This window comes from Coturnix japonica, chromosome 5, assembly GCF_001577835.2.
Source record: "Coturnix japonica isolate 7356 chromosome 5, Coturnix japonica 2.1, whole genome shotgun sequence".
Lineage (NCBI taxonomy): Eukaryota > Metazoa > Chordata > Aves > Galliformes > Phasianidae > Coturnix > Coturnix japonica.
The window spans coordinates 40,206,171-40,220,876 of NC_029520.1; the positions used below are offsets into that span (position 1 = coordinate 40,206,171).

The window sequence follows — 14,706 nt, forward strand, 5'->3', positions numbered from 1 at the left end:
AAAAACAAACAAACCCTATCAACACACTCTGTCGCAGGCCACTGTGAAGACAGCTGCTACAGCTGGGATTAATCACCCCTCTGAAAAGAAACAGAAGGTGCCAGAGCAATTAAGGGCCATAACAACACACTATGAACCTTATGAACCTGGGTCAAGCATGTTTATTCCTGTGAAGTCAAACATTATTAGGTCTTCCGATACTTGCACCTGAACTGTTTTCAAACTAATTGGACTAGGGGCTGATCCCAAGTAAAGCTCACAACAGAAACATAACCAAGAGAAGAGTGTGTTCAGGAATAGCAAGATAAATTCACGCCTGTTACACTGGGCTATCCATTGCTGGCATGCAGACTGACATTCCCAACTGTGCCAACATGACAAGGCAGCAGACCACAGCTTGAGGTCAGCCAGACCCACGAACACTGGTTAACTGTAGAACATAGGGAAGATTTCACCCTTGGACAAGGATGCACAACATCAGCCCCAGTGAGAAGCAGGCAAGCATTCCATCCCCAGTACACTCCATTCTCTATCAATTCCTTTAATCAACATCCTCATTACAGCTATGCAGTGGCTCATTCTCACTGTACTGAGCTGCATCATACAAAACCATTGTAAATTTCAGTTTAAAGACAGCCAAGTCTATGAACTCAGTCTGAACAAGAGGAGACATTGTGTCATACAATGAGCAACAAACGCATTCTGCCTTGCTCAGCCCTTTGTTAAGAGATGGAACCAACTCCAGAAGTTTTATGACCCACCATTTCTCCAGCAGACTGGGGCTGAAACAGTTATTAAACACAGCTAATGACAGATTCCCTTGAATGCACAAGAAATCCCACAGCAAAATGAGTCATTTGCCTTGTTTCCAAAGCAGAGGCCCTCAGCCCAGGAACAGACCTGCAGAGGTGCAACTGCTCAGACAGCACGGAATGCACAAATGTCTGCCTGCTACCAGAAGTAACCACTCTTATGTCCTCAATTACTTATGTCATAAATAATATACAATTAAATATATATGTATCTATCTATCTCTATAAAAACTGTAGCAACATAAGGTGTCCCCATTTTAAGAGTCTAACTTATTTTTAGTAGCCTTTGAAGTCACCTCTCTCAGTAATGGATTTCCAGTAACACAAATCCATACCACATCCTTGACTGTTCCTGCATAACACACAGAGGGATTATTATTCTATCATACCAACTAGCATTAGTCTACAAAACATGAGAAGACTCAGCCTATCAAATCCAATAACTAAGCTATAACCTTGACTTGGGCCTATCGGGTGAAAGTGAATGTGAAGTGTCAAGACCAAGGCTGTATCTGTAGACCTTTAGTTTCCCTTGAGGAAATAACAGATTCACATTATCATTGTTCGTCAGGAACTTTCCCCTCCCACTGCCAGCCTGCAACCAAAATCCAGTCTGTGTGTTCGGTCAGTAGAACACTACCCTCACTTCAACTATCGTAACAGCACTGCTGCAAGCAGCACCTACAACTTCAAGCAACTTAAGACAAGCAAACAACAAAAAAAAACAATATCAATATAAGCAGCAGGCCTAGCGATACTTACAGAACAGCTGCTCAAAAAGCAGTGCCTGTTATTTTATTACATTGGCCCTCAACATCAGAGAGAGAGATCAGTGGCACAGAGGGCCTTGAAGATACAACTGCAACAAGGACAAATAAGTTTCCTATGCTACCATCACACAAAAAAAGTTACGATATGTTGTAACCACCTGTTTTCAGGACCAAATGCAAAGAATGATCAATTCCCATGACTGCTGTTTACATGCATTATATACATAGCCTTTAAGCAGCAAGATTTATTGTACTTGATGTTTCCTGGACTACAAGTGGAATACCATTCCTGAGCCTCCTGAGAGCCCCGACTACTGTTTTCTATTAAAAATTATGTGCTTTCATCTTATTCAGTGGTTCCTAGCTTTATTGGATTATGATTACACAGCTCAACAACTAGGGCAACAAGACATCAAAGAACATAGCACATGATTCTGAATCATTTCCTCTCCAAATCTGTTTTCTCTTTGCTTAGTATTAAAATAAAAAGGTCAGACTATCAGGACAAGCAGTTTGCTTGAAGAAAAAGCTTTAATTTCAACACCTTAAATACAGTCCATTTTCCTTGTAGACTCTGTGCATGCACCTATACTGCACTATGGATAACCAAGAAAGTACATACTTCAGCCTCCAGTTAAGACCAAATGGAATTCCCCCCTCACAAATCACAAGTCTTGGGAATGACATCACATTGTATCAGCTTCTCCCATTCTCAACCACAGAGACATAGGTCAGCTGCTTTCAGGAACACATCATGTCCTCCCACATTTCAAACCTAAAGTTACACCCTCAATTTTACTAATGCAGCTACGACTTGCTTATGGAAGCCAGAAGACATATGGATAACTTCTCCATGCATATCCAGAGTAAAGAATATGTGGCGTTAAATATGGAACAGAGCAGACAGCACTGGAAGATGACGGCAGTGAAAGACTCTATAATAATAGAGTTATAATTTAACTGCAGTTGCAATATTTAATTTCTCTGTATTTTGAGTACAAAGACAACACAGTCTCTCCTGTATGTACAAAAAAGTGAAGCGCCCAGGATCAAGGCATTCACAGTTTAGTTATTTTGTCCATTATATGAGTGAGCCATTTACAGGAGTATCTCAGTAGTTTTCAGACTAGTTTATGCTACATAACATTCACAGCTGGCAAAAAGCACACATAAAAGGAAACAGCAGAACAGTTACTTCTCTCAGCAAGCCTAAATATACACAACAGTGTGCATACTGAAAGTCTATTTACAGTAACTGAATTCACTCCAAGGGCTTTTCAGCAGAACCCAACATGTATTTAAGTCTGCAAAAGCATTCAGCTGTCACTGTCTTAGTAGAGGGACACAGACGGTCAGTTCAAGGATGTCACCTGAGAAGAGCACCATTTGTGAGAAGCTGCAGTCATCCCTGCGTTTAGGTCTGTTAGAGTAGAAGGCAGACAGATCTAACAATTTGCTTAACGCCTAAAAAACAGTTACATAGTGTTGGAAGCCTGTCTTCAATACAAGTAAAAGTTTGCTTTTCCTCGTTATTATGTAAACCTGTGCTTTTCATTTCTAGCAAACACAGTACTTCACAAGCGGTTTTGGTGGCAATCCCTTTAAGAGAAGGTTATTTGTTTTAAGCAAGTCTCACATCCAAAAGCACTGCACTGTCAGTAAGCTTCCCCTCCAAAACACAGAGCCATGACACTAGAGAAGGAATTATTTCTTAAGGAAAGCACAGTTGGAAGTACTTTTACACTAACACCATTTCCTCTCCATTTCCTGTAGTTTCCACCAGCTCCTGCATTAACTGCACACACAGTAGAACAATCACCACAGATTAGCAAAGAGCAGATCTTACCTGATAGTAAGTCTTAATGTTTCTGACTAAGATGGTCAGGTTTTGAACCCGAAGATAGACATCATTATTTACATGCTTGTTAACACGTTGGTTGGTTGGTCGAGGGTCTCTATGAACAGAGGAAAAAGAAAATTAATTATGTGTTTCCTTGGTGGTAGAACTTAACATCTCAATAACGTCCTACTAGGAAGGGCCTTAAAATATCTGTTCGTTAAGTTATTGACACAAGTATGTGCGATACATACACATTAATTCATGATACAATAAGCTTTGCACTTTTGTGTAACTAGGAGATCTCATTGCATGCCATCGAAGTTAGGTTAACCCACACAGCAATTCTGAGCAGCTTCCCTCCTTATTTTTATTTCCCTGAGGCACAGACCATATGTAGCTTGTGCAAACTGGACCAAAGGAGTCTTTGTTAATATGGGTTTTACCTCACTCAAACAAAGGCAAGCCTAGAGAAGACCCTGGCTTTAGGACTTCAAGTCCAGAGAAGAGTATTAACACTTGATCACCACACAAACTGGAAAAACTCAGATGAGTTATACACCCCAAGGAAGCAAAAGGAAAAGGGAGCACTGAACTTTTATTGCATCCAGCTACCAGTGGTAGTTAGATTATCCCTCCCTCTCATATACCCAGGGTATCATTAATTATCAGCTCTAATTCTACTGAGCTTCAAGACTTCATATGTTGATGCAATATTAAGACAAGTAGGCATATATTTTATCATGGAGGAAAAAACCTCTGTGAAAAGGTCAGGGAAAAGTCTAAAGCTTCTGTCTGATTTTAATGAAAGGAAACCAAATTGATACTTGAAGCAACTTTATTTCTCCCATTAAAAAAAAAAAAAAGCCCAAAAGCTGCTAATGATTAATATAGATATGTACTTTCACATTCTGTGTGTATCATAACATCTTGGCAAGAAAACCTAAAAACCTTTATCTACCAATACCATAGATCAAAGCCCAGCATTTCCCCTGTAATAAAAGCTCTTATCAGCAAACTCCTACACAATTCCAACACCTGCTTCCCAGAGCCCTGCTCTGGCTGTTAATTAAGCCATTCGCAGATCTTACAGTGCCAAATACTGAACTCCGGTGTTGACTAGGAGCTAAGAGAAAAAACTGATCCAGTGTTTATTTTTAAAGTGTATCTGCCAAAGCTTATGTACGTATACCAAATTTTTACTTTGCTTTTTTAAATGCACAATGATCCCAAAGCAACGCTCCAGACACGGAAACACGGCTGCCTTGGCAGCAGATAACATCAGGGACAGTGCTGAGGTGCCAGGGTTCAAACAAATTGATGCAGCAACCATCCAAACTGCCCTGACGCAAACCAGCAGGACTCCTCCCAGTCCTCACACCAGCAGTGGTTTTCACGTAGTGACCAGCACTGTGACACATTATGAAGGACAAAGAAGCAACCTTATCAAGCTTTTGGACTAGAACCTACATTAAAGTTTTGTACAGTTTCTGCTGCTCAGCACCCGAAGCGTGAACGACTTCCTTCGTTCAGACAGAACAACGTGGAAGCCACACACGCAGACATTGTTTGCCAGTAATGGGTCTTCAGCAAAACAGCAAGCAGTGGAAATGTAAATGGCTTGTACTCAGATTACCCTGCTTCCCGTACCCTGTGTCAACATCTGCTGTTTTATCCTGCAAGGAGCTGGATGCTTAGCCATTTTAGGCAAACTAGGAATCTAATGTGTGTGGGGGGGAAGGGGGGAAGGCTTTTAAAAGAGAGAAGCTGGCCAAGAAGAAGGGCCAAGCTGAACTTCCCCAATCCTGCATACAAGCTCTTGCTGTCACCACAGTCAGGCAGCGATGCTGGTCTGCAGCCAGGAAGAGAACCTCAGCTGTTTGGCAGCAGCTGCCATACTAAACAATAGGGGGAAAAAATATTGCTATGTTGTTCTGTGTTTCTTGTTGTTGTTTTGTTTTCACACATTAATCTGTTATAAAAAGAAAGTCTTACAGTTTCACGCTAATTCAACATCATACACATATTGGAGGCAGCACAAAGTCATTAGTGCTGAGTCTCCTCTCTCTAGCAGTGCCCGCAGCTCAACACCCCCTCAAGGTTTGCTTTCTCCTCCCCAGAAGCTTCCTGAGCCCTGAAACCCCTTCCTTGTTACCAAAACACTGCCCCCACCCTCTATATCCCCTGATCTTCCTTCCGCTCCTCAGATGCTGCAAAGTCAGACTTCTGCTCAGCCACCCCAACCACAACTCCGGCCCCACAGCACACCAAGCAGCACCACTGGAAGAACAGTATCTGGCTGAAAATCACACAGTAAGAGGTAAATTCTGTGCTGAAAGAAGCTTCTGCCTTAAAGTACACGGAGCTGTTGGCGCTGCGCTCTGCACACTAACACACTTGTTTGCTTGGTGACACTTCCACTAAGTGAGCTTCTCCCAGGATCACAATGAACACTGATGAGGGATATTTTTTAACACTGGTAACCACAGAAAGGGAAGAATCGGTGCCTGAACGCATCTGAAAAATCCCTGACAGCAGCCTCACAGACATCTGTTTTTCTGTTTGGTTGCTTTTTCTCCATTGGTGATGTTTGGTCTTTCCCTTACACACAAAGAGAAGCACAGTCTCCTGCTTGTTAAAAACCACCTACTCCTCCCAGTACCAAAGATGTTCTCTAAATAGGGCAGAGGCAGCGTGTCTGAGGGCAGCAAGTAAAAAAACACAAGAAGCTACTAGGAGGTCTTGGGCCTCACTGCACACACAAGCACTCAAGCCCTCCAATTTGTATGCCTTCCTCAGGCTTTTAATGGAGGCAAAGAGGAAACAAAGGGCAGGGAAGGCGAACCATGAAGTCAGGGCACGTGGAGCTGTCAGCAGCGCTACCTGAACATTCACCCCCTTAAGCCATCAATTAATGAAACCAAAACAACAAAGCAAAGGGTAAAACAATCTATTTTGCTTCTAAAATTCAAAAAGACAACCCTGCTTGAGCAATTTGGGACAAATAATCCAGATAAATGAGGAAGAAGCCCTCAAACTGGGCCCAAGGTTCATTAATATCAGAACACATCAGCAGCACAAGCACACCCACCTCTCTGAGGGGAGGCACAGAGTGCACTGGCCTTGGGTTAGCCCAGCTCTCCCATCATTCAGCTCTCTCCTCTTTACAGAGGGATGAACCTGCTGGATGGGTTTCTAAATTAACTGAAAAAGTGGTAAAAAGTGCACTTCAAAAGGCAGTTTTGTTAAACGGATGTGTATCGTATCAGCCTCCCACTCAGCACACTGCTTGCTGTAAACCACAGCAGCAGCAAGGCAGTTGGGCTGCTCCCATCACGTGGCCCAAGCTTAAGATGACAGTACCATATACTGGGGCAGCTGCTGAAATTCGGAAATCCATTACTGAGAACTTAGAGGCCTTAGTGCAAATGATTTAATCAGATGCACTCCTGAAACGCACTTCCGCTTCCTGAATGCTTTAGCAGAAAAGCAGAGTCTACCATCAGTCAGAAGGATTAGGACCAATCAGTACGAAAGCACTGATGTGTCTGCATGTATGAACTCCTGCATTGTGTCCCAGATAAAACTTTTAATAGGAGTTTGAACAGCAAAAATACTTGCTTGCACTCCTGGTGTCAGACCACAACTGCGGCACAACAGTGAGAGCAGTCTGTGCTGAGCCACGTGCTCATAGAGGAGCAATTGGAAACCATATAAAAAGGGTTAGATTTGTCCACAGAGAAGTTTATTTACTTGACACACATCAACGTGAGAGAAACACAGCAGCTCAGGACACAACAGCTGCACTCTGAAGATTAACATAAGCATTTTCAATAAAGACTATTAATTCGCTACAACAAACGTGCCATGTCAATATGTCCTCCACGCACGAGCAGGTTGGGGTATGCACAAGAAAAGGAAACCACTCAAAAACAACACAAAAATAACCTTGAAAAAAGAAGCCTTTAAGATGTAAGTGGAAAACCAAATGCTGTTATGCGCCTCTTCTGCTGGATTCATCTGCTGCAGCACCACAACTCAGAGTTAACAACCCTAGATCACCTTTTCAATAGGGGTCTCACTCCTTCAGGGGCTAAAAAAAGCCCCACAGCAGAACCAAACAGGCTGGAGGAAGATGGGGGAAGGCACAGCCCCCATCACCCATTCCAGGTAGCAAGTGGGGTCCTGACAGGCAGGAGGCACAGCAGAAGTCCCCCATCTCTCTGGTGACGTGGCCAATACAAACCCAGCATTGAGGAAATTGGATTTTTGCCTGCTCTGAGCTGGCAAAGAGCACTACAACCAAAGCCAGCTAGTGCTAGAAGCAGTGCCACTGGGCACCTCTAAGAGCTGCAGCCTTCCTTTCGCTCAGCAGTCTCACCTCAACAGGTCTATCTGGATTTCTGCAGAGACACCAGACTTTCCAGGCACACACTAAACATCAACTGGCTGCAGGATAGAAGCATTTTAGCTTCAATAAAGAAATTAAAAATAATTCTGCTTTTAGAACCTTTATCAAAAGAAATGTCATGCTCTGCAGCACACTGGTGTTGTGTTCTAAAAAGCAAGCAGAATTAAATCTGAAAAACTAAGAAGTGAACTAACACATGTAAGACAGCTATCCTAATTGGAAGCCCTCTGTTTTACTCCACTTTCCTGTACTCTGTGCACACGTGCTTTCAGGTAAGGGTTACTCACAGCACACCATATTCTATCAGACATCACCAAAGGCTCTCATCAATAACACTTGAAGAGGGCAAAAAATCTCAATCCAACCACCAAAATCATCCCTACAGCCCAAAGCTTGTGGAACTGATGAGAGCAGGCATTTTTAAAACATGTTTATTTTTCTATTCTGAAGGCTTGGAGGCAGAAACACCCCTTGAAAGGCTCCCTCAATTTATAGGCAAACAGTAATTGTAGCACAATTTCTAAAGGTTAAGACTGAAAAAGTGAAGGTCACAGACGACACCTCACTCGGTCAGGATACATCAACACAATCGTGATCTTTCTGCAGTCAAACAGCTCCAGGCTCTCAGTACAAATGTCTTAGTTTCAAGCTCCTGAGCCATCGCTAGAAATGCTGCCAAGGCTACATAAAAAGGGAGAATTATAGTGAATAATGGGACAGTTCCCTGCTCAGTGCTGCTTGGGCTTCCCCCAGGAACACTGCCTGCAACGCTGCTGGCAGAGATGGCTTTTGGAAGGAAAACTTATTTTCTTGACTGCTTGAGGCAAGTAAATATGCCAGGGTACTTCTCACCAACATGCAACTGAATGCCAAATGGTGTCACTGCGCCCTGCCAGCCTATACACTGCAATTCCTTATTTCAATGGGATCTCAATGTTCTCTCCCTGTCCCCACAGCAACATTAAGTTGCTCCACAGACCCGAACCATTTTACCTCTCCCTAGATATATTTCAATGGCCAATTACAAAATACTTAAGCTCCTTTATTATATACGTCAACTGATAAAGCACTTCTCAAATATATCACTCACTCAAGAACGTTACAGTCATTCAGGAACCACATAACTTCAGCCTATTCAGTAACCAGAACTGGGAGTGGCTGAGCATTAAGTTCTTTTTCATTGTTTTGAAATAATTAATTCTTCCACACATTAGATAAGCACGATAGTAGTTAGTTAAACCTGCAGCCAGACTCACAGCTGCCACAGCTCCATGAGAGTCTGGGTGGTTACCTCCATGCCAAACACAACGGTCACAGCACTAAACTGTGCTTCCCACATTTGGAACAGGTACAAGCCTGGATTTGAACTCATACTCAAGGCTGTAATTCACACACAGCTCTCTTTTAGAAGTGCAATTGTGTTTTAATAGATACCTTTCCAACGCTGCATTCAGTTTTATGCCACTACTGCACTACCCCCAGCTAGGCTGCCTGATCTAGATTCTCATCTGAACCACAAATCTTCACCTTTCAGTCCTCGTTACTAAGGTTTCAGTGCAGGATTTCCATCGCTAGCAATCCAAAGTACAGCCTGGGTTAGCTCTGCAGCGGGAGCTCCAGGGTTAACAGAGCTGCCAGCTGGGGCAGGTGGGATCTCACACTGCTGGAGGTTGTTTGCTTCTGTTTTTCAGTTCATTTTCCAAAGATGAGCACTTTTAAAGATAATAACACAACTCCCACGAGCAGCTGAGCTCGGCTCAGTACTGAACGCAGAGCTCACAACGGCACAAGGACACGTTTCAGATGCAACCGTCCCAGCAAAGCTTCATTCTCTAAAGTACTTTCATTTCCTTATTTATAACGCAACACGCCTCCCCCGAAGCACAAGAACGGCCAGAAAAGAGCCAACTGTTTTTAGAAAGGCACCAAACCACAACGCGGCCGAGCAGGCGATCAAACCGGATCGCCTCGAGTTTCCCTTTGTGCTCGGCAGTTTCCAGCAGCCATCAGGAAGCAGCCGCCGAATCGCTGCTCCCAGCCCCGCAGGGACCCCCCGCCCCACTCACATCTGCAGCATGATCCTGTTGAGCAGGACGCCGTCCGCCAGCTCCATGTACATGCCGAGCTTGTCCTCGCCGCCACCCCCCAGCGATCCGAAGGTTTTCACCTGCCGGGGAACGAAGGGCGGAGGCGCGTTGAGGGGGGGGGGGGAAGGGGCTGGAGCGGCCCCCAACCCCGCGGCAGGTGGGGACCCGGCTCCCCCCGCCCCGAGTCGCGGACCCCTCGGGCACTCACCCAGGTCACCAGGGGGCTCTGCAGGAACAGCTCCAGCAGCTCGGAGATGGTCACGTCCATGTCGCCGGGGCAGGGCGGGCGGCGGGGCGGCTCAGTCGGCAGACAAAGGCTCCGAGCCCATGGCCCCGCTGCCCGGCAGCTGCCGCCTACAGCGCCGACCCCGCTCGGCCCATCGCCCTCCAGCCCGAGGGGCCGGACCGGCGCCGCTCCGCCTCCCCCAGAGCCGGCACCGGGCCGACACCCGGGCACGAGACCGCGGGGTCAGCGAGACGAGCCGTGGGGAGCGGAGAGACCGGCCGAGGGGCGACCCCGAGGAGAGGGAGCGGCGGCGGCACGGAGCGCGCAGCGGGTCCGCTCCGTTACACACGCGGTGCTGCACAACACAGTACAGCACAGCGCGGTGCGGTACAGTGCGGTACAGCCCGGTACAGCCCGGCACAGCCCAGCACAGCCGCCCGGCTCCGCCCGCCCCGTCAGTCCCGCTCCGTCCGCCGCGCTACCTGTGGCTGGGCGCGCCCTCGCGCCGCCAATTAGAGCCGGGCCGCGGCCGCGCGGTGACGGGCAGCTCCCGCGGCCAATGGGCGCCGCCGAGCGGACAGCGCGCACCAATGGAACGGCCGCAAGGGCGGGAGGGGCGGGACGGCGCGGGGCCGCGGGGCGCTGCTCGGCCTCGGTCGCTGCCGCCTGGGTCACGGCAGCCCGCGGTGTGTGTTGGCCGTGCGCACCTGCGCGATCCGGAGCCCAACGCGGCTGCGGGGCGGAACCGCCCGGGCTGCAGCTCCGCGCTCGGCCGGGAGCGGCCGCAGCACGGCGGGCACGTGGCACCGCTCCGTAGCGCTGCCCCGGGGCGGGGTGCGCCGTGCTGACACCGCGCGTGGTGCTTCAGTTGGAAAAACTAACCCAGCGTTGTGTGCTCCTGCAGTCACAGCACACAGACTCAGAGCACAGCCACTGCCGGGGAGGAACTTGGCTGCACGCAGTTTAACACAGCTCGCCCTCGTGGTCCCGGAGCTGCTGGGCACACGGCCGGCACACACGGCGCTGCTGACAACAGTGACCCCGTCCGGGCACGGACAGCACGGACAGCACGGACAGCCAGCATTGCTCTGTGCCCGACTGGACCAGTGCTGAGATTTAACTCCTGCAGCCCCGTCATCTCCCGTCTCGGGAACGTATTTCATTAACTAAATCGCACGGCTGTTGTTATGGCGCTTACAGCGCGGGATGAACAGCCAAAAAGGGCTTACTGAGATCTGAAAAACGCAGAGCGCTCTGCAGGAAGTCAGAATACAAGTGCACTTTCCTGCTCCTCACAGCCTGGATATCACCTGTTAGCAGCAGTGTGTGCAGCACTCACACCGTCGGACGAGCCCCACGGATCCAAGCACGGGGCCGCTCATCCCCGCCCGGCTCAGCCCTGACCGCCCGCCGCAGCTCCGGCTCCCCCCGCCGGCCGCCGCGGGCGCTGCAGTGTAGCCCCGGTACCGAGCGGCGCGTTGCCCGCAGCCGTCCCTTAGCAACACGGCCAACAAAGCAAATGCAAATAGCAACAAACGAAGCTGTGCGTAACCAGAACAGAACTAGGAGCGCTGCTCCAAAGGTAACGCCTCCTATGTTGTTGTGTTGCCCTACGACAACAGAGGCGGATGGTGGTGGTAGGGCAGCAGAACCTTCCCACCGATATTCTGTTCTGCTTTGTAGCCGAGAGGCAGATGGCAGCAGAGGGACACCGATAAGCACAAGCAAATACTTCACAAGCAGCTTTGGAAAGCAGGTTAGCTAGAGATGAGAAGTGAACTCAAGGGCAAGGAATACTTGAAGCAAAGCTAACCTAATACCATAAACGATGCTAGCACAGATGAACTCACTACTGACTGCCTCTGAACTCCTTTAGGTGGGCAGAGCAGATACAACATCTTTGTACATGTCACTTAGAGTTGTTTACAAGCGGAGTACCAAAATCCATATTATTCAGCCCAAATCACCCCAAGTCTGTATGTAAAGGGATTCATAGTTAGTGAGTGTAATTCCACCTTAATGCTGAGTAACTCCAGGTCTGAGCCCAAAATCAGAGTTGTGTGCATAGAGTTGTGTCAGAAAATCCCTGTGGGAGACCAACACCTCTGGGAGAACAAATAGAGAACGTTCATGTACATAACTTACCTTTAAAAACTTCACTTGCTGGTAACTTCTTACTCAGTTTTACATTGATGCTGTGGGTGAACCAAAGCAGAAACTCGTGTGTCCTTTTGCTTTCACATCTGACCCGACTCTTCCTCAAACCAGTGGACCTGTGGTACCTCTAGCATAGACACATTACAGATAGGTGTGTTCTATAGGCAACTTACTGCAAGACATTCCAGCTTTCAGATCTTTCCACTCTTACGATATAGGAGATCGATCTGGCATTGGGCACTGTTGCCCAAGAATAGCTCTCCTCTGTGTACAGCAGAAGAAAATCTGGAAACCTTGGATTACTTCCATTAGTGTAAGGGTATGTTTCACTGGGGGAGAGGTACTCTGTGTTTGAAATTCATCAGAGAAACTTCTGCAGCCTCAAGGGAAGGATCTCGTGCAACAAACTTAGACAAAGAAGCTGAAACAGAACATCTCCATGAGTCAGCATGGCTCAACCTGATCACCAGTAGGAAAAAATTAATACAAGAACCAAGCTGAAACAGCACTTGCCACCGGAACACAGTAAGCTGCATCCATAAGCAGTGAACTCTGCTGGAAATCATTCAAGTGGCCTTGGCAAGTAGGTTTATCCACAGACATTTCTGCTAGAGAAAAGAAGGATCTGTGGTCAGTAGTCATTCATTTTGATCAGCGCAGAGACGTGCCCCTTCAAGGTCAAGATGCTGAGAACATCTTTTGTCTGGCACCCCAGTAAACCTAGGCTCAAAGCTGGGAAGCGTACATGAGAGCAATCAGCACTGAGTCTCAGCCACAGCAAAGACACTGCTCCATCTTCAGTCTAGGACAGCTAAGGAAGGAATCTAAGAGCCCAAGGGGGCCTGTTGTCAGGTGAAGCTGTCAGGAAATGGCATGTGAATCATCTTTATAAATACATCCAATAAAGTCTCCAGGTTCAACTGCAATGTCATGTACAACATCCATGTACATGTGTGTATAATTTAAGTTATATAGCAGCCTTTATCACTCAGGGACACACAAACTCTCCAAAATATTAAGTGCATGTAAGTTTCTAGTTACCTTACAAAAGACAACACGTTCTTAACTATTTCATACAATACTTTTTGAGAAGCTGCTGAATATACTATTATTCCTTCCTCTCCATCTCATTCATGTTCAAAGCACTTAATGACTTTTCCTTCAAAAGAAATGTAAAACACTCCATATAGTGCTTTGGGCTTATCCTGTAAACCATACCATGGTTACAGTTCAAATGCAATTAAGACGACTGAGCCATTTTTAATACAATGTACACAAGGCTCTCTTGCAATGTGGGCAAATGTTATTAAGAATAAAAAGCACTGACCAAGGGAGGGATCCCATTATTTCTGTTTTCTGAAATACCTCTAGATCTTTATAAATAAAGAAGTGAAAGTCGCTGAGCAAGATCATACCCACTACTGCTCCCAACTCACTTCCCAACTACTTACATCTTCCTTGAGTACATCATGTAAATGTAGACACGTCCTGTCAGGCTGCATTCACTATGTAAACTGGAACAACCAACTGTCCGAATGCAAGTTAGACAGCATTAGTAGACATGCAGCTGTGTATTTTATCAGTACTTTAGAGCTTCATAAAAACATAACGTTCAGAAATACTCCTATTATTCTTTTGACCATGAACAGTAATTTACCAGTAGCACTTCTGCTAAATACAGTGACTGAGGTCCAAAACCCAAGATCCCTACAAATACTATGAAAGCACCTAACATATTAAAAGACTGCAGCATCGTACAACACAAGATGAAGCACTGAAAAGCTGAAGGAACATTAAAACAAAATCAACAAGAACAGCTCCTTTATCACTACTACTTATAAGAACAACTTTCTGGGCCTAGAAGACATGAAGATGAACTACATGGGCAAAAATATGAGTATAATGCTCATGTGAAGGCAAACAAATTGGGGAGGATTTAAATTCAGACTAATTAGGAAAACCTTCAGATTTCCCTGTTACTATTCCTGCTATGACACCAACGTTGCAAAAATGATGTTTCAGACAGACTATGAAGACATCATGGGCACCCTGATACTGCAGCAGATTGTACCCAGTCTTTTAGTGACCTATTTTGCTGAGAACTGCCCTGTCACATTCCAATCTCACTGCAAAAACTTGCCCTTTGAGTGTGATTTAATAGGAACTTTCTGAGGAAAAGATGACTAATTCTTTTTCCCTAATTCATACTTCCATTTAAGTCTGAAATTACTAAAATATATTAATAAAGTTTGAGCAGAAAAGCTTTGGCATTTGTAGTTAGCACAGAATCTTCCATGCAATGCTCAGTAATATTCAAGAACAAACTGCTAACCTGAGATTCTGAGTGTTGTCAACTATTATCCAGCTCTGGACTTTGGTTTTTATTACTTCTATTTGTACTTGATG

At 46.1% G+C, this 14,706-nt stretch overlaps 1 protein-coding gene across 3 annotated transcripts in view; it reads right to left on the minus strand.

Moving 5' to 3' along the window:
- CCDC88C (coiled-coil domain containing 88C) overlaps window positions 1–10,538 on the minus strand; it is a 78,768-nt gene extending 68,230 nt beyond the window's left edge. For 2 of the 3 annotated variants that reach the window (XM_015865274.2, XM_015865271.2), the window contains exons 1-3: window positions 10,126–10,536; window positions 9,897–9,997; window positions 3,429–3,537 (exon numbers count right to left, since the gene is read on the minus strand). In XM_015865274.2, the coding sequence (XP_015720760.1) occupies window positions 3,429–3,537; window positions 9,897–9,997; window positions 10,126–10,185 (270 nt within the window). In that variant the 5' untranslated portion in view covers window positions 10,186–10,536. Of the gene's footprint in view, window positions 1–3,428; window positions 3,538–9,896; window positions 9,998–10,125 lie in introns of all 3 variants that reach the window. The other variant, XM_015865273.2, reaches the window with a different exon arrangement.
- Between the last annotated feature and the right edge of the window lie 4,168 nt (window positions 10,539–14,706).